The sequence below is a fragment of the Carcharodon carcharias genome, assembly GCF_017639515.1.
Source record: "Carcharodon carcharias isolate sCarCar2 chromosome 35 unlocalized genomic scaffold, sCarCar2.pri SUPER_35_unloc_2, whole genome shotgun sequence".
NCBI classification, from domain to species: domain Eukaryota; kingdom Metazoa; phylum Chordata; class Chondrichthyes; order Lamniformes; family Lamnidae; genus Carcharodon; species Carcharodon carcharias.
In genome coordinates, this window is record NW_024470712.1 from 842,390 (window position 1) to 855,778 (window position 13,389).

The 13,389-nt window shown below is 57.0% G+C and overlaps 1 protein-coding gene across 1 annotated transcript in view; it reads left to right on the top strand.

The window, feature by feature from the left end:
• LOC121274205 (proteolipid protein 2-like) overlaps window positions 1-13,010 on the top strand; it is an 83,049-nt gene extending 70,039 nt beyond the window's left edge. Inside the window, exons 4-5 of the mRNA XM_041181405.1 lie at window positions 8,776-8,869; window positions 9,806-13,010. Of these exons, the coding sequence (XP_041037339.1) occupies window positions 8,776-8,869; window positions 9,806-9,828 (117 nt within the window). The 3' untranslated portion in view covers window positions 9,829-13,010. The remainder of the gene's footprint in view (window positions 1-8,775; window positions 8,870-9,805) is intronic.
• The last annotated feature ends 379 nt before the right edge of the window (window positions 13,011-13,389 follow it).

Genomic DNA, 13,389 nt, shown 5'->3' on the forward strand with positions numbered 1-13,389 from the left:
CCCCAACCCCACTCCCAACCCCGCCCCCACTCCCACTCCCAACCCCGCCCCCACTCCCACTCCCACTCCCACTCCCACTCCCACTCCCACTCCCACTCCCACTCCCAACCCCACTCCCACTCCCACTCCCACTCCCACTCCCACTCCCAACCCCAACCCCAACCCCACTCCCACTCCCACTCCCACTCCCACTCCCAACCCCAACCCCAACCCCACTCCCACTCCCACTCCCACTCCCGCCCCCACTCCCACTCCCACTCCCACTCCCAACCCCAACCCCAACCCCACTCCCACTCCCACTCCCACTCCCACTCCCAACCCCAACCCCAACCCCACTCCCACTCCCAACCCCACTCCCACTCCCACTCCCACTCCCACTCCCACTCCCACTCCCAACCCCAACCCCAACCCCACTCCCACTCCCACTCCCACTCCCACTCCCAACCCCAACCCCAACCCCACTCCCCCTCCCACTCCCACTCCCACTCCCAACCCCAACCCCAACCCCACTCCCACTCCCCCTCCCACTCCCACCCCCACTCCCACCCCCCACTCCCACCCTCGCTCCCACCCCCCACTCCCACCCCCCACTCCCACTCCCACCCCCCACTCCCACCCCCCACTCCCACCCCCCACTCCCACCCCCCACTCCCACCCCCCACTCCCACCCCCCACTCCCACCCTCCACTCCCACCCCCCACTCCCACCCCCCACTCCCACCCTCCACTCCCACTCCCCACTCCCACCCCCCACTCCCACCCTCCACTCCCACTCCCCACTCCCACCCTCCACTCCCACCCCCCACTCCCACCCCCCACTCCCACCCCCCACTCCCACCCTCGCTCCCACCCTCCACTCCCACCCTCCACTCCCACCCCCCACTCCCACTCCCACCCCCCACTCCCCACTCCCACCCCCCACTCTCACTCCCCACTCCCACCCCCCACTCCCACCCCCCACTCCCACTCCCCACTCCCACCCCCCACTCCCACCCCCCACTCCCACCCTCCACTCCCACCCCCCACTCCCACCCCCCACTCCCACCCTCCACTCCCACCCCCCACTCCCACCCCCCACTCCCACCCCCCACTCCCACCCTCGCTCCCACCCCCCACTCCCACCCCCCACTCCCACCCTCGCTCCCACCCTCCACTCCCACCCCCCACTCCCACCCTCGCTCCCACCCTCGCTCCCACCCTCGCTCCCACCCCCACTCCCACCCTCGCTCCCACCCTCCACTCCCACCCTCCACTCCCACCCTCGCTCCCACCCTCCACTCCCACCCCCCACTCCCACCCTCGCTCCCACCCTCGCTCCCACCCTCGCTCCCACCCCCACTCCCACCCTCGCTCCCACCCTCCACTCCCACCCTCGCTCCCACCCTCGCTCCCACCCTCGCTCCCACCCCCACTCCCACCCTCGCTCCCACCCTCCACTCCCACCCCCCACTCCCACCCTCGCTCCCACCCCCCACTCCCACCCTCGCTCCCACCCCCCACTCCCACCCTCCACTCCCACCCCCCACTCCCACCCTCGCTCCCACCCTCCACTCCCACCCTCCACTCCCACCCCCCACTCCCACCCTCGCTCCCACCCTCGCTCCCACCCTCCACTCCCACCCCCCACTCCCACCCTCGCTCCCACCCCCCACTCCCACCCTCCACTCCCACCCCCCACTCCCACCCTCGCTCCCACCCTCCACTCCCACCCCCCACTCCCACCCCCCACTCCCACCCCCCACTCCCACCCCCACTCCCACCCTCGCTCCCACCCCCCACTCCCACCCCCCACTCCCACCCCCACTCCCACCCCCACTCCCACCCTCGCTCCCACCCCCCACTCCCACCCTCCACTCCCACCCCCCACTCCCACCCTCCACTCCCACCCCCCACTCCCACCCCCCTCGCTCCCACCCCCCACTCCCACCCCCCTCGCTCCCACCCCCCACTCCCACCCCCCACTCCCACCCCCCACTCCCACCCCCCACTCCCACCCCCCACTCTCACTCCCCACTCCCACTCCCCACTCCCACCCCCACTCCCACTCCCCACTCCCACTCCCACCCCCCCACTCCCACCCCCCACTCCCACTCCCCACTCCCACCCCCACTCCCACCCTCGCTCCCACCCCCCACTCCCACTCCCACCCCCCACTCCCACCCTCGCTCCCACCCCCACTCCCACCCCCCACTCCCACCCTCGCTCCCACCCCCACTCCCACCCTCGCTCCCACCCCCCACTCCCACTCCCACCCCCCACTCCCACCCTCGCTCCCACCCCCACTCCCACCCCCCACTCCCACCCTCGCTCCCACCCTCGCTCCCACCCTCGCTCCCACCCCCACTCCCACCCCCCACTCCCACCCTCGCTCCCACCCCCCACTCCCACCCCCCACTCCCACCCCCCACTCCCACCCCCCACTCCCACCCCCCACTCCCACAGGTGGAGGGGGAGGGGGCGGAGTACAGAGGGAGGGGGAGGGGGCGGAGTACAGAGGGAGGGGGAGGGGGCGGAGTACAGGGGGAGGGGGAGGGGGCGGAGTACAGGGGGAGAGGGAGTAGGCGGAGTACAGAGGGAGGGGGAGGGGGCAGAGTACAGGGGGAGGGGGAGGGGGCAGAGTACAGGGGGAGGGGGAGGGGGCAGAGTACAGGGGGAGAGGGAGGGGGCGGAGTACAGAGGGAGGGGGAGGGGGCAGAGTACAGGGGGAGAGGGAGGGGGCGGAGTACAGGGGGAGAGGGAGGGGGCGGAGTACAGGGGGAGGGGGAGGGGGCGGAGGGAGGGGGCGGAGTACAGGGGGAGAGGGAGGGGGCGGAGTACAGGGGGAGAGGGAGGGGGCGGAGTACAGGTGGAGGGGGAGGGGGCGGAGTACAGAGGGAGGGGGAGGGGGCGGAGTACAGGGGGAGAGGGAGGGGGCGGAGGGAGGGGGCGGAGGGAGGTGGAGAGGGAGGGGGCGGAGGGAGGTGGAGAGGGAGGGGGCGGAGGGAGGTGGAGAGGGAGGGGGCGGAGGGAGGGGGCGGAGGGAGGGGGCGGAGTGCAGGGGGAGAGGGAGGGGGCGGAGGGAGGTGGAGAGGGAGGGGGCGGAGGGAGGTGGAGAGGGAGGGGGCGGAGGGAGGTGGAGAGGGAGGGGGCGGAGGGAGGTGGAGAGGGAGGGGGCGGAGTGCAGGGGGAGAGGGAGGGGGCGGAGTGCAGGGGGAGAGGGAGGGGGCGGAGGGAGGTGGAGAGGGAGGGGGCGGAGGGAGGTGGAGAGGGAAAGGGAGATGTGCAGCTTGAGTTTTCAGATTGGGCTTAATGTTTCTGTTGCAAGTTCCTTCTCTCTCTGTGTCTGTCTCTCTCACTCTGTCTCTCTCTCTCTCTGTCTCTCTCTCTCCCTCTGTCTCTCTCGCACTCTGTCTCTCTCACTCTCTCTCTCTCTCTCTGTCTCTCTCTCTCCCTCTGTCTCTCTCGCACTCTGTCTCTCTCTCTCTCTCTCTCTGTCTCTCTCTCTCTCTCTCACTTTGTTGCTCTGTGTTTCTCTCTCACCCTGTCTCTCTGTGTGTATCTCTCTCTCTGTCTCCTCTCTCTCACTCTGGCTCTCTCTCTCACTGTCTCATTCACGATCTTTCTGTCTCTGTCTTTCTCTTTCTGTCTCTCTCTCTCTCTCTCTCTGTCAATGTCTCTCTCCCTCTCTGTGTGTCTCTCTCATTCTGTCAGTGTCTCTCTTTCTCTCTCTCTGTCTCTCTCACTCTGTCTCCATCTCACTCTCTCTCCCTCTCTCAATGTCTCTCTCACATTCTGTCTCTCTCTCTCTCACTCTGCCTCCTCTCTGTCTCTCTCTCACTGTCTTTCTCTCACTCTCTCTCTCTTTGTATCTGTCTCTCATTCTGTCTCACTCTCTCCCTCATTCGGTCTCTCCCACTGTCTCTCTTTCTTTCTCTCATTCTATCCCTTTCACTCTGTATATCTCTTTGACTCTCTCTCTTTGTCTCTCTCACTGTGTCTCACTCTGAGTCTCTCTCTGTCTTTCTCTCCCTGTATTTCTCCCTCTCTCTGTCTCCCTCACTCTCTCTCTCTCACTGTCCCTCTCTCTCAAAGTCTCTCTCTCTCAAAGTCTCTCTCACACTGTCTCTCTCTCTCTGTGTCTCTCTCACTGTCTCTTTCTCTCACATCTCCCACTCTGTCTCTCACTCTCTCTCATTCTATCTCATCCACTGTCTCTCTCTCTGTCTCTTTCTCTTGTCTCTCTCTCTGCCTCTGTTTCTCACTCTGTCTCTCTCATTCTGTCTCTCTCTCTCTCTCTCAAAGAGAGGGAGCCAGAGAGAGAGAGAGAGACAATGTCTCTCACAATCTGTCTCTCTCTCTCTGTCTCCGCCTTTACACGGTCACTCTCACTCTCATTCTGCCTCTCTCAATGTCTCTCTCACACTCTGTCTCTCTCTCACACTCTGTCTCTCTCACTTACTCTGTCTCTGTCTCTCTCTTACTCTGTCTCTCTCTCTTTGTCTCTCTCTCTCTCTCTCTTTGTCTCTCTCTCACTCTGTCTCTCCCTCTCACACTCTCTGTCCGTCTCTCTGTCTCTCCCTCAATCAGGTTCTCTCTCTCTCCCTCTCTGTGTCTCTCTCATTCTGTCTCTGAGTGTGTGTGTGTCTCTCTCTCACTGTCTCTCTCTCTCTCTATGACTCACTCAGACTCTCTCTCTCTCTCTTTGTGTCTCTCTCACTGTCTCTCTGTCTCACTCTGTCTCTCCCTCACTGTCTCCTACTCTGTCTCTCTCACTATTCCTCTCATTCTGTCTCTCTCTCACCATCTCTTTCTCTCACTGTTTCTCTCCCTCTGTCTCTGTCTCTCACTCTCTCTCTCATTCTGCCTCTCACACTCTCTCTCTCTCTTTCTGGGTCCCTCTGTCTCTGTCACTGTCTCTCTCACAATTTGTCTCTCTCTGCCTCTGCCTCTTGCTCTTGTCTCTCTATATATCTCTTTCTCTCTATGTCTTTCTCTTCCTCTGTGTGTGTGTGTCTCTCTCTCTCTCTTAACGTCTCTCTCTCTCCCCCTCAATCTGGCTCCCTCTTTCTCTCTGTCTTTCGGTCTCTGTCTTTCTCTCTGTCTCAATGTCTCTCTCTCTCTCTGTTTCTCTCTCATTGTCTCTTTCTCTCACTGTCTCTCTTACTTTGTCTCTCTCGCTCTCTCTTTCATTCTGTCTCTCTCATTGTCTCTCTCTCTCTGTCTCTCCCTCAATCTGGCTCCATCTCTCTCTGTGTCTCTCGCACTCTGTGTGTGTGTGTGTGTGTGTGTGTGTGTGTGTGTGTGTGTATGTGTGTGTGTTTGTGTTTGTGTGTCGCTCTGTCTCTCTCTGTCTTACTCTGTCTTTCCCTCACTGTCTCTTTCTCTCATTGTGTCCCACTTTGTCTTTCTCTCTCTCTACATCTGGTCTGTCTCTCTCTCATCCTCTTTCTCTCACTATCTCTTTCTCTCTGTCTCTCTCTCTCAATCTGTTTCTCTCACTCTGTCTCATTCTCTATCTTCCACTATCTCTCTCTGTCCCTCTCTCTCTCACTCTCTCTGTCCCTCTCTCAATCTAGCTCCCTCTCACTCTCAGTCTCTCTCTCTTTCTCTGTGTCTCTCTCATTCTGCCTCTTTGTGTGTGTGTGTGTGTGTGTCTCTCTCTCTTACTCTGTCTCTCTCTGATTCTCTCTCACTGTCTCTCTCTGTTGCTCCCAGTTTCTCTTACACTCTCTCTCTGTCTCTCTGTCTCTCTCAATCTGACTCTCTCTGTCTTTCAATCTCTCTCTTTCTTACTGCCTCTTTCTCTCAATGTCTCTCACACTCTCTCGCTCTGTGTCTCTCGCTCTGTCTCTTTCTCTGTCTCTCTCTCACTGTCTCTCTTTCAATGTCTCTCTCACACTATGTCGCTCTCTCTGTGTCTCTCTCTTTGCCTGTCTCTACGTCTCTCTGTCTTTCACTCTTTCTTCTCTTTCTCTCTCTCTCACTATATCTCTCTCACACTATCTCTCTTTTACTGTCTCTCTCTCAATGTCTCTCTCTCTCAATGTCTCTCTCCCTCTCTCTGTCTCTCCCTCTCACTCTGACTCTCGCTCTCTGTCCCTCTGCGTCTCTCCCTCAATCTGGCTCCCTCTCAATCTCTCTCTCTATGTCTCTCTCTCTCATTCTGTCTCTCTAAATGTCTCTCTCACAACCTGCCTCCCCCTCTCTCTGTGACTCTCTCACTCTTTCTCTGTGTGTCTCTCACTCTGTCTCTCTCTCTCACTGTCTGTCTGTCTCTCTCTCTCTCTGTCCCTCTCTGTCTCCCTCTCTCATTCTCTTTCTGTCTCTCTCCCCCTCTCCATCTCTCTCTCACTGTATCTTTCTCTCTCTGCCTCTCTCTTTCTGTCTGTGTTCCGCTGTCTGTATTCCCATCTCTTTCTGTGTCTCTCACACTCCATCTCCCTATCTCTCTCGCTTTCTTTCTCCATTCCTCTCTCTGTCTTTCTCTTTCTCTTTCTCTCCCTCTATGGCTCTCTCTCTATCTTTCATTCTCTCTGTCTTTCTACATCCCTCTCCCTCTATCCCCATCTCTTTCTTTCTCCCTCTTGCTATCCCTTTCTCGCTCTCTCTATCCCTTTCTCTCTCCATCCTTCTCTGTTTCTATCCTTCTCTCTATCTCTCACCATCCATCCCCCTCTCTCCATCCATCCCCCTCTCTCCATCCATCCGCCACTCTCCATCCATCCGCCACTCTCCATCCATCCGCCACTCTCCATCCATCCGCCACTCTCCATCCATCCGCCTCTCTCCATCCATCCGCCTCTCTCCATCCATCCCCCTCTCTCCATCCATCCGCCTCTCTCCATCCATCCGCCTCTCTCCATCCATCCGCCTCTCTCCATCCATCCCCCTCTCTCCATCCATCCCCCTCTCTCCATCCATCCCCCTCTCTCCATCCATCCCCCTCTCTCCATCCATCCCCCTCTCTCCATCCATCCCCCTCTCTCCATCCATCCCCCTCTCTCCATCCATCCCCCTCTCTCCATCCAACTCCCTCTCTCCATCCAACTCCCTCTCTCCATCCAACTCCCTCTCTCCATCCATCCCTCTCTCTCTTCATCCCCCCTCCCTCTTCATCCCCCTCCCTCTTCATCCCCCTCCCTCTTCATCCCCCTCCCTCTTCATCCCCCTCCCTCTTCATCCCCCTCCCTCCTCACCCCCTCCCTCTCCACCCCCTCCCTCTTCACCCCCTCCCTCTTCACCCCCTCCCTCTTCACCCCCTCCCTCTTCATCCCCCTCCCTCTTCATCCCCCTCCCTCTTCATCTCCCTCCCTCTTCATCTCCCTCCCTCTTCATCTCCCTCCCTCATCATCCCCTTCCCTCTTCATCCCCCTCCCTCTTCATCCCCCTCCCTCTTCATCCCCCTCCCTCTTCATCCCCCCTCTCTCTTCATCCCCCCTCTCTCTTCATCCCCCTCCCTCTTCATCCCCCTCCCTCTTCATCCCCCTCCCTCTTCATCCCCCCTCTCTCTTCATCCCCCCTCTCTCTTCATCCCCCCTCTCTCTTCATCCCCCCTCTCTCTTCATCCCCCCTCTCTCTTCATCCCCCTCCCTCTTCATCCCCCTCCCTCTTCATCCCCCTCCCTCTTCATCCCCCCTCTCTCTTCATCCCCCCTCTCTCTTCATCCCCCCTCTCTCTTCATCCCCCTCCCTCTTCATCCCCCTCCCTCTTCATCCCCCCGTCTCTTCATCCCCCCGTCTCTTCATCCCCCCGTCTCTTCATCCCCCCGTCTCTTCATCCCCCCGTCTCTTCATCCCCCCGTCTCTTCATCCCCCCGTCTCTTCATCCCCCCGTCTCTTCATCCCCCCGTCTCTTCATCCCCCCGTCTCTTCATCCCCCCGTCTCTTCATCCCCCAGTCTCTTCATCCCCCCCTCTCTTCATCCTCCCCTCTCTTCATCCTCCCCTCTCTTCATCCTCCCCTCTCTTCATCCTCCCCTCTCTTCATCCTCCCCTCTCTTCATCCCCCCCTCTCTTCATCCCCCCCTCTCTTCATCCTCCCCTCTCTTCATCCCCCCCTCTCTTCATCCCCCCCTCTCTCACCATCCCCCCCTCTCTCACCATCCCCCCCTCTCTCTCACCATCCCCCCTCTCTTCATCCCCCCTCTCTCACCATCCCCCTCTCTCACCATCCCCCCCTCTCTCACCATCCCCCCCTCTCTCTCACCATCCCCCCTCTCTTCATCCCCCCTCTCTCACCATCCCCCTCTCTCACCATCCCCCCCTCTCTCACCATCCCCCCCTCTCTCACCATCCCCCCCTCTCTCACCATCCCCCTCTCTCTCACCATCCCCCTCTCTCTCTCACCATCCCCCCCTCTCTCTCTCTCCGCCCCCCTCTCTCTCTCTCCGCCCCCCTCTCTCTCTCTCCGCCCCCCCCCCTCTCTCTCTCCGCCCCCCCCCTCTCTCTCTCCGCCCCCCTCTCTCTCTCTCCGCCCCCCTCTCTCTCTCTCCGCCCCCCTCTCTCTCTCTCCGCCCCCCTCTCTCTCTCTCCGCCCCCCTCTCTCTCTCTCTCCGCCCCCCTCTCTCTCTCTCTCCGCCCCCCTCTCTCTTTCTCTCCGCCCCCTCTCTCTTTCTCTAGCTCGATCGATCTCTCTCTCTCTGTTTCTCTCTCCATCCCTGTCTCTCTCTGCACCTCCCCTCTCTCTCTCCATTCGTCTCTCTTTCTCTCCCTCTATCGATCTCTCTCTCTCTCTCCATCCCCCGCTCTCTCGCTGTCTGTTTCTCTCTCACTGTCTCATTCCTGTCCTCTCTACTCTAGGTTTTTGGGTTAATTGGGGCTGCAATCTTCGCCTATGATGCCTATCTCATATTCCCCAGTCTGAAGAAGAGGCAGCAAGTACCCGCTGACACCGGTAAGTCATCGCACAGCGGGCAGGGTGGGCATTGCTGAAGCAGGGTTCGGAGTCCTAAGTATATTTATCGCATGTCTTTATGGACAACCCATCACTGTAAACATGTACCCAGGCGGAGGGGATAGCCATGAAGCTGACTCCGTGCTTGGTCTTTACATGTCTCGGTCCATCTCTAGACTGACCCTGCCTCTGGGTCCAGTGCCTTCTCCGGGGCCGGTACTGTACTCAGTCCCACAGTGACCCCATGGGCATCAGACCCAACTACTACGCTTGGGGAGCTGGGGAGGGGGCAAATGGCTGGCAGTAGGGTGGAAGAGGGATGAGGAAGATGTGAGGGAGGGGTGGAGAGAGTATCTAATCCCGTGCTGTACCTATCCTGGGAGTGTTTGATAGGGACGGTGTAGAGGGAGCTTTAATCTGTATCTAACCCCGTGCTGTACCTGTTCTGGGACTGTTTGATGGGGACGGTGTAGAGAGAGCTTTACTCTGTATCTAACCCGTGCTGTACCTGTCCTGGGAGTGTTTGATGGGGACGGTGTAGAGAGAGCTTTACTCTGTATCTAACCCCGTGCTGTACCTGTCCTGGGAGTGTTTGATGGGGACGGTGTAGAGAGAGCTTTCTGCGAGTCCTGCCTGTGATCAGCTCCCTGGCTGTTGGAGAGTTGATGATTTGACCATTGCTGTCCTGTTTACCTTGAGAGAGTTTATGCTCATGTTGAGCTTTTCTGTTGCACACCCATAATGACTTGTTAATTCTGACTGAGGGAGCAGACACTTTGCTCCGTGTATACAGATTGGGTTGGGGGTGATTTGCCTGCCCCTGGATACCTGCTGGTCAGGAAGAGGCCGGGGGAGCTGCACTGTGGTCCGCTTCCGGGGTGTTTTTGAGGGACTGTCAGAATGTTAACTTTCTTGTTTCTTTCTGTTTGTCTGCAGCTCCGCCCGATTATTCTCCCTAATTTGGGGACCTGAGACTTTGAGATGAAGAGATGGTCGTGGAACCTGAATCTGGCTTTGTATTCCCAGCACAGCTCAAAATGGAAAACCCAGGAAGATATCCGATATCAGCTCACTGTCTTTCCTCATCCAGAGCCCTGTATTAACCTGATTCTGATCCCGTCCCCATCCTTATCCTCATCTCTTCCCCATCCTGATCCCCATCCCCATCCTTATCGCTCTCCCCATCCCATCCCCAATCCCCATCACCCTCCCCATACCCACCATCCCCATCCCCTCCCCCTTTGGATCCCTCACCATCCCAATCCTTCCCTCCTCATCCCGATGCCCATCCCTCTCCTACTCCCCCTCTGTCCCACACCCGCCCATTCAAACCCTTCCATCCGGCCTTTCCCTGTCCCCCAATTCCAAATCTCCTTCCTCGCCAGTTTCTCACCCCATCCTACCCCAATCCTTTCCCCTCGCTCTTGTCACATGCACCTCTTCCTCCTCCATCTCTCCACTCTTCCTGTCCATTCATCCTGAATCTCGCCCACTCTTGCTCCCCATTCCTTTCCCCTCTCCCTCTCCCCTTATTTCCCTTCCCTCTGTCCCAAGCTCTCACCCTCTACCACTCACTCTCCGAAGCCTGCACTGGTCCCAGTTGTTGGGCCTAACATTACTTGAAGCCTGGGACTCGACTAACACCCTGCCCTCCCTGCTTTGAAATGTAGTCCCTTCACTGTACACCTGGAGAATGGACCCTTTGGCCTACACTCCAGTTCATATTTTTATTTATATATCGTTTAATATCAGGCAAACAGTGTTCCTAATTTATATAAAATTAGCTTTTCAGGGGGAGCTGGACGTTGGAGTTCTGGCCATGTTCCCACTCTCACCTTGAGGCCTTGTTAACTGGAGATGGTTTGTCAAATCTCCAGGATTGGACCACAGCTTCTAGGATGGGAACAAAGACACAGGAAAAATTCATCCCAACTATTTCTTGCAAAAATATCAGAGATGGTGGGAAAATAACTGGTCAAGATTAATCCAATTGGATAGCCAAGAGCCTGTTCCCCTTTCCAATTGGCCGTAGGGATGGACCAATGGTGGCAGGGTATGTTGGGAAGGGGGAGGGAGGTCAGGGGAGGGGGGAGAGTGACAGCGGAGGAGAGGAAGGTTTGTGAGGAAGAGGGAGGGGATTTGAGGGCCAGACCCAACCCGAGGAGATTGATTCAGTCACAGGCTGCAACTCTTCTAAGGGCTGCTGCAGCAACAATATTCTTGCTCCTAGAGACAGCTTGTGTAGAAAGTCAATGTGAGATTGGGGTGGAAGTGGTCCAGGGACTAAATTTGGCAGTCAGAGATGAGAAATGAGCATCTGTTTGTTGGTCATAGAGCGGGCTTAATTTTAAGCCATGAAATCATGATGATGTGAGCCAGACTGCCGGAGGTCCCTGGTGCCTGTGTTTCTGGCCCCAGTCCAACACTGCCCCCACCGCCCCTACCCCACCACTCCCCCCCCAACCATTTTGATTACGTTGGAACCAAAAATCTTAATGGTTACAAGGAGAAGTGAGAGATTGTTGGTATATTTCCACCGCAATTGGAGCAGGCTAATTGGCAATTAAATCGAATTTCTGTAAAATTATACAGAGTGTTGGCAAAGGGGTAAGAGTCCAGTTTGCTTGGTGTGTCAGTTGGACAGGGTTGTTGATGTTAAAAGTGTCGCTGCAATGGGGATTTAAGGTTGGTTGCTGCTGCCCACTTGTCTCAGAGGAGATTGATGATGCTGGCTTAGACCCAGTGACCATTTCCTGATTCTCACAACCCAGTTCCAATTAACATTCCTGATTTGCCATAACCGCTTCTTTGCAACACCTCCACACGGTCTCCCTCTGGCTCGGAAATCCCCTGTGGGTCTCCAGTCTGTCTCCAACCCCTGCCCCCATCCTGAGGCCAGAGTATCAGCCTCATGGCTCTTCTCTCTTGTACTGTCCCGCCCCATCCAGCATTTGAGCACCTTCTCTCACTCCTTGTGTCTCATTGGCCAGGGAGCAACCTCTTCCTCTGGATCACTTGCCCCATTACTCAGAGAAGATGGAGAAAGGGTGAGGGGAAGAACATGGAACTTGCCCAGCCTTGGCAGTGACTCCAAAAGTGCCTTAACAGAGAGCAAGAATATGCGAGTGGCTTCCATTTCTTTTGGAAAGTCTCATCATTTCCTATGTCTTCAATGGTAACAGTCGTGTCTTAGTATTTTTGGGAGGGTGGGTTAATTTTAATATTTCATTTGCTGGGTCAAGCAGGGTCATAATACTGGCATTGAGCTTGGATCTTGTGGATTGAGGCGATGGAACCTCCTTTGGGCATCAGCTGAACGGTCAAAAGGTGTGAAGGCTAAGAGGAGATTTGGTGGAGTTTATTGATGAAATAAAAGATTACTTGGAGAGTTTTTGACCATGCCGTCTATTTCTGGTCCTTGAATCATTTCATCCGGTTGCCGGACCCCAAAGGGATTCCAGTTGTCTCATTGCTTTGTTTCTGATATAAATTCACTGGTTGTAATATAGTCAGTATTTGTGTGTCGGTGTATGTTCACTGGTTGTACTCCTGTAATCCCGGTGTCAAGCCCTGTCAATGAAGCATCTCTGTTCCTAAGCATCAGGGGGAATTCTCTTTTCTCTTAACGCTTTGTGCCAATTGTAGCCAGGGATTCCACCCTGAGACAACCCCTAGAATGGAAGCCTCGTTCTTTGTTAACTCACCAAGGACCTCAGAAGGATCATACTGCCACCACAAGAGTACACCTTGGCTCAACACCTTCCCCTGCTGGCTGGAAATAACAACTGCGGGGCATTTCAGTTTACTTCACTGCTTCTGCCACTGATACTGGCAGCACCTGAAACAGGCGCGCAGATTTACTTCCCTCCCACTCCCTTCTCCGGAAACCAGAAAATCGGGGTATCTCCCTTGTACTGAGAGGCCGCCTCTCTCCGATCTCCGCAATAGATTCTGGGAATGGGGTGGGCTGACACGGGGAAGCAAGCAAAGATCAAGAAGCATCGCCACCTTAAAGGCTCCAAGTGAATCGTCTTGTCCAATTCAGGTTTTTGGCTCAAAGCTTGCTGCGTGTTAGTTTAACAAATGCCTGGCCCACCACAGGGTTCATCAGGTAATAAAAAATGATTTTTTTTTTTCCGAATCTATCTCTTGTGTGTTTCATCCATCAGTGGGGAACGCAGCCAATGAGAACAGTCCTTGCTCACTTCACCATGTCATAACCTCAGCTCTCCAGCCAAGGCTGAGTGAAGCCACTGAAGCAGAGGGAGGCCGTTCGGCCCCTCCAGGCACTTACAAAGGAACAGGAGGGAGGCCATTCAGCCCCTCCAGCTTGTTACGCAGGAACAGGAGGAGGCCATTCAGCCCCTTGATGCTGTTACACAGGAACAGGAGGAGGCCATTCAGCCCCTCGAGCCTGTTACACAAAAACAGGAGGAGGCCATTCAGCCCCTCGAGCCTGTTACACAGAAACAGGAGGAGGCCATTCAGCCCCTCGAGCCTGTTACACAGAAACAGGAGGA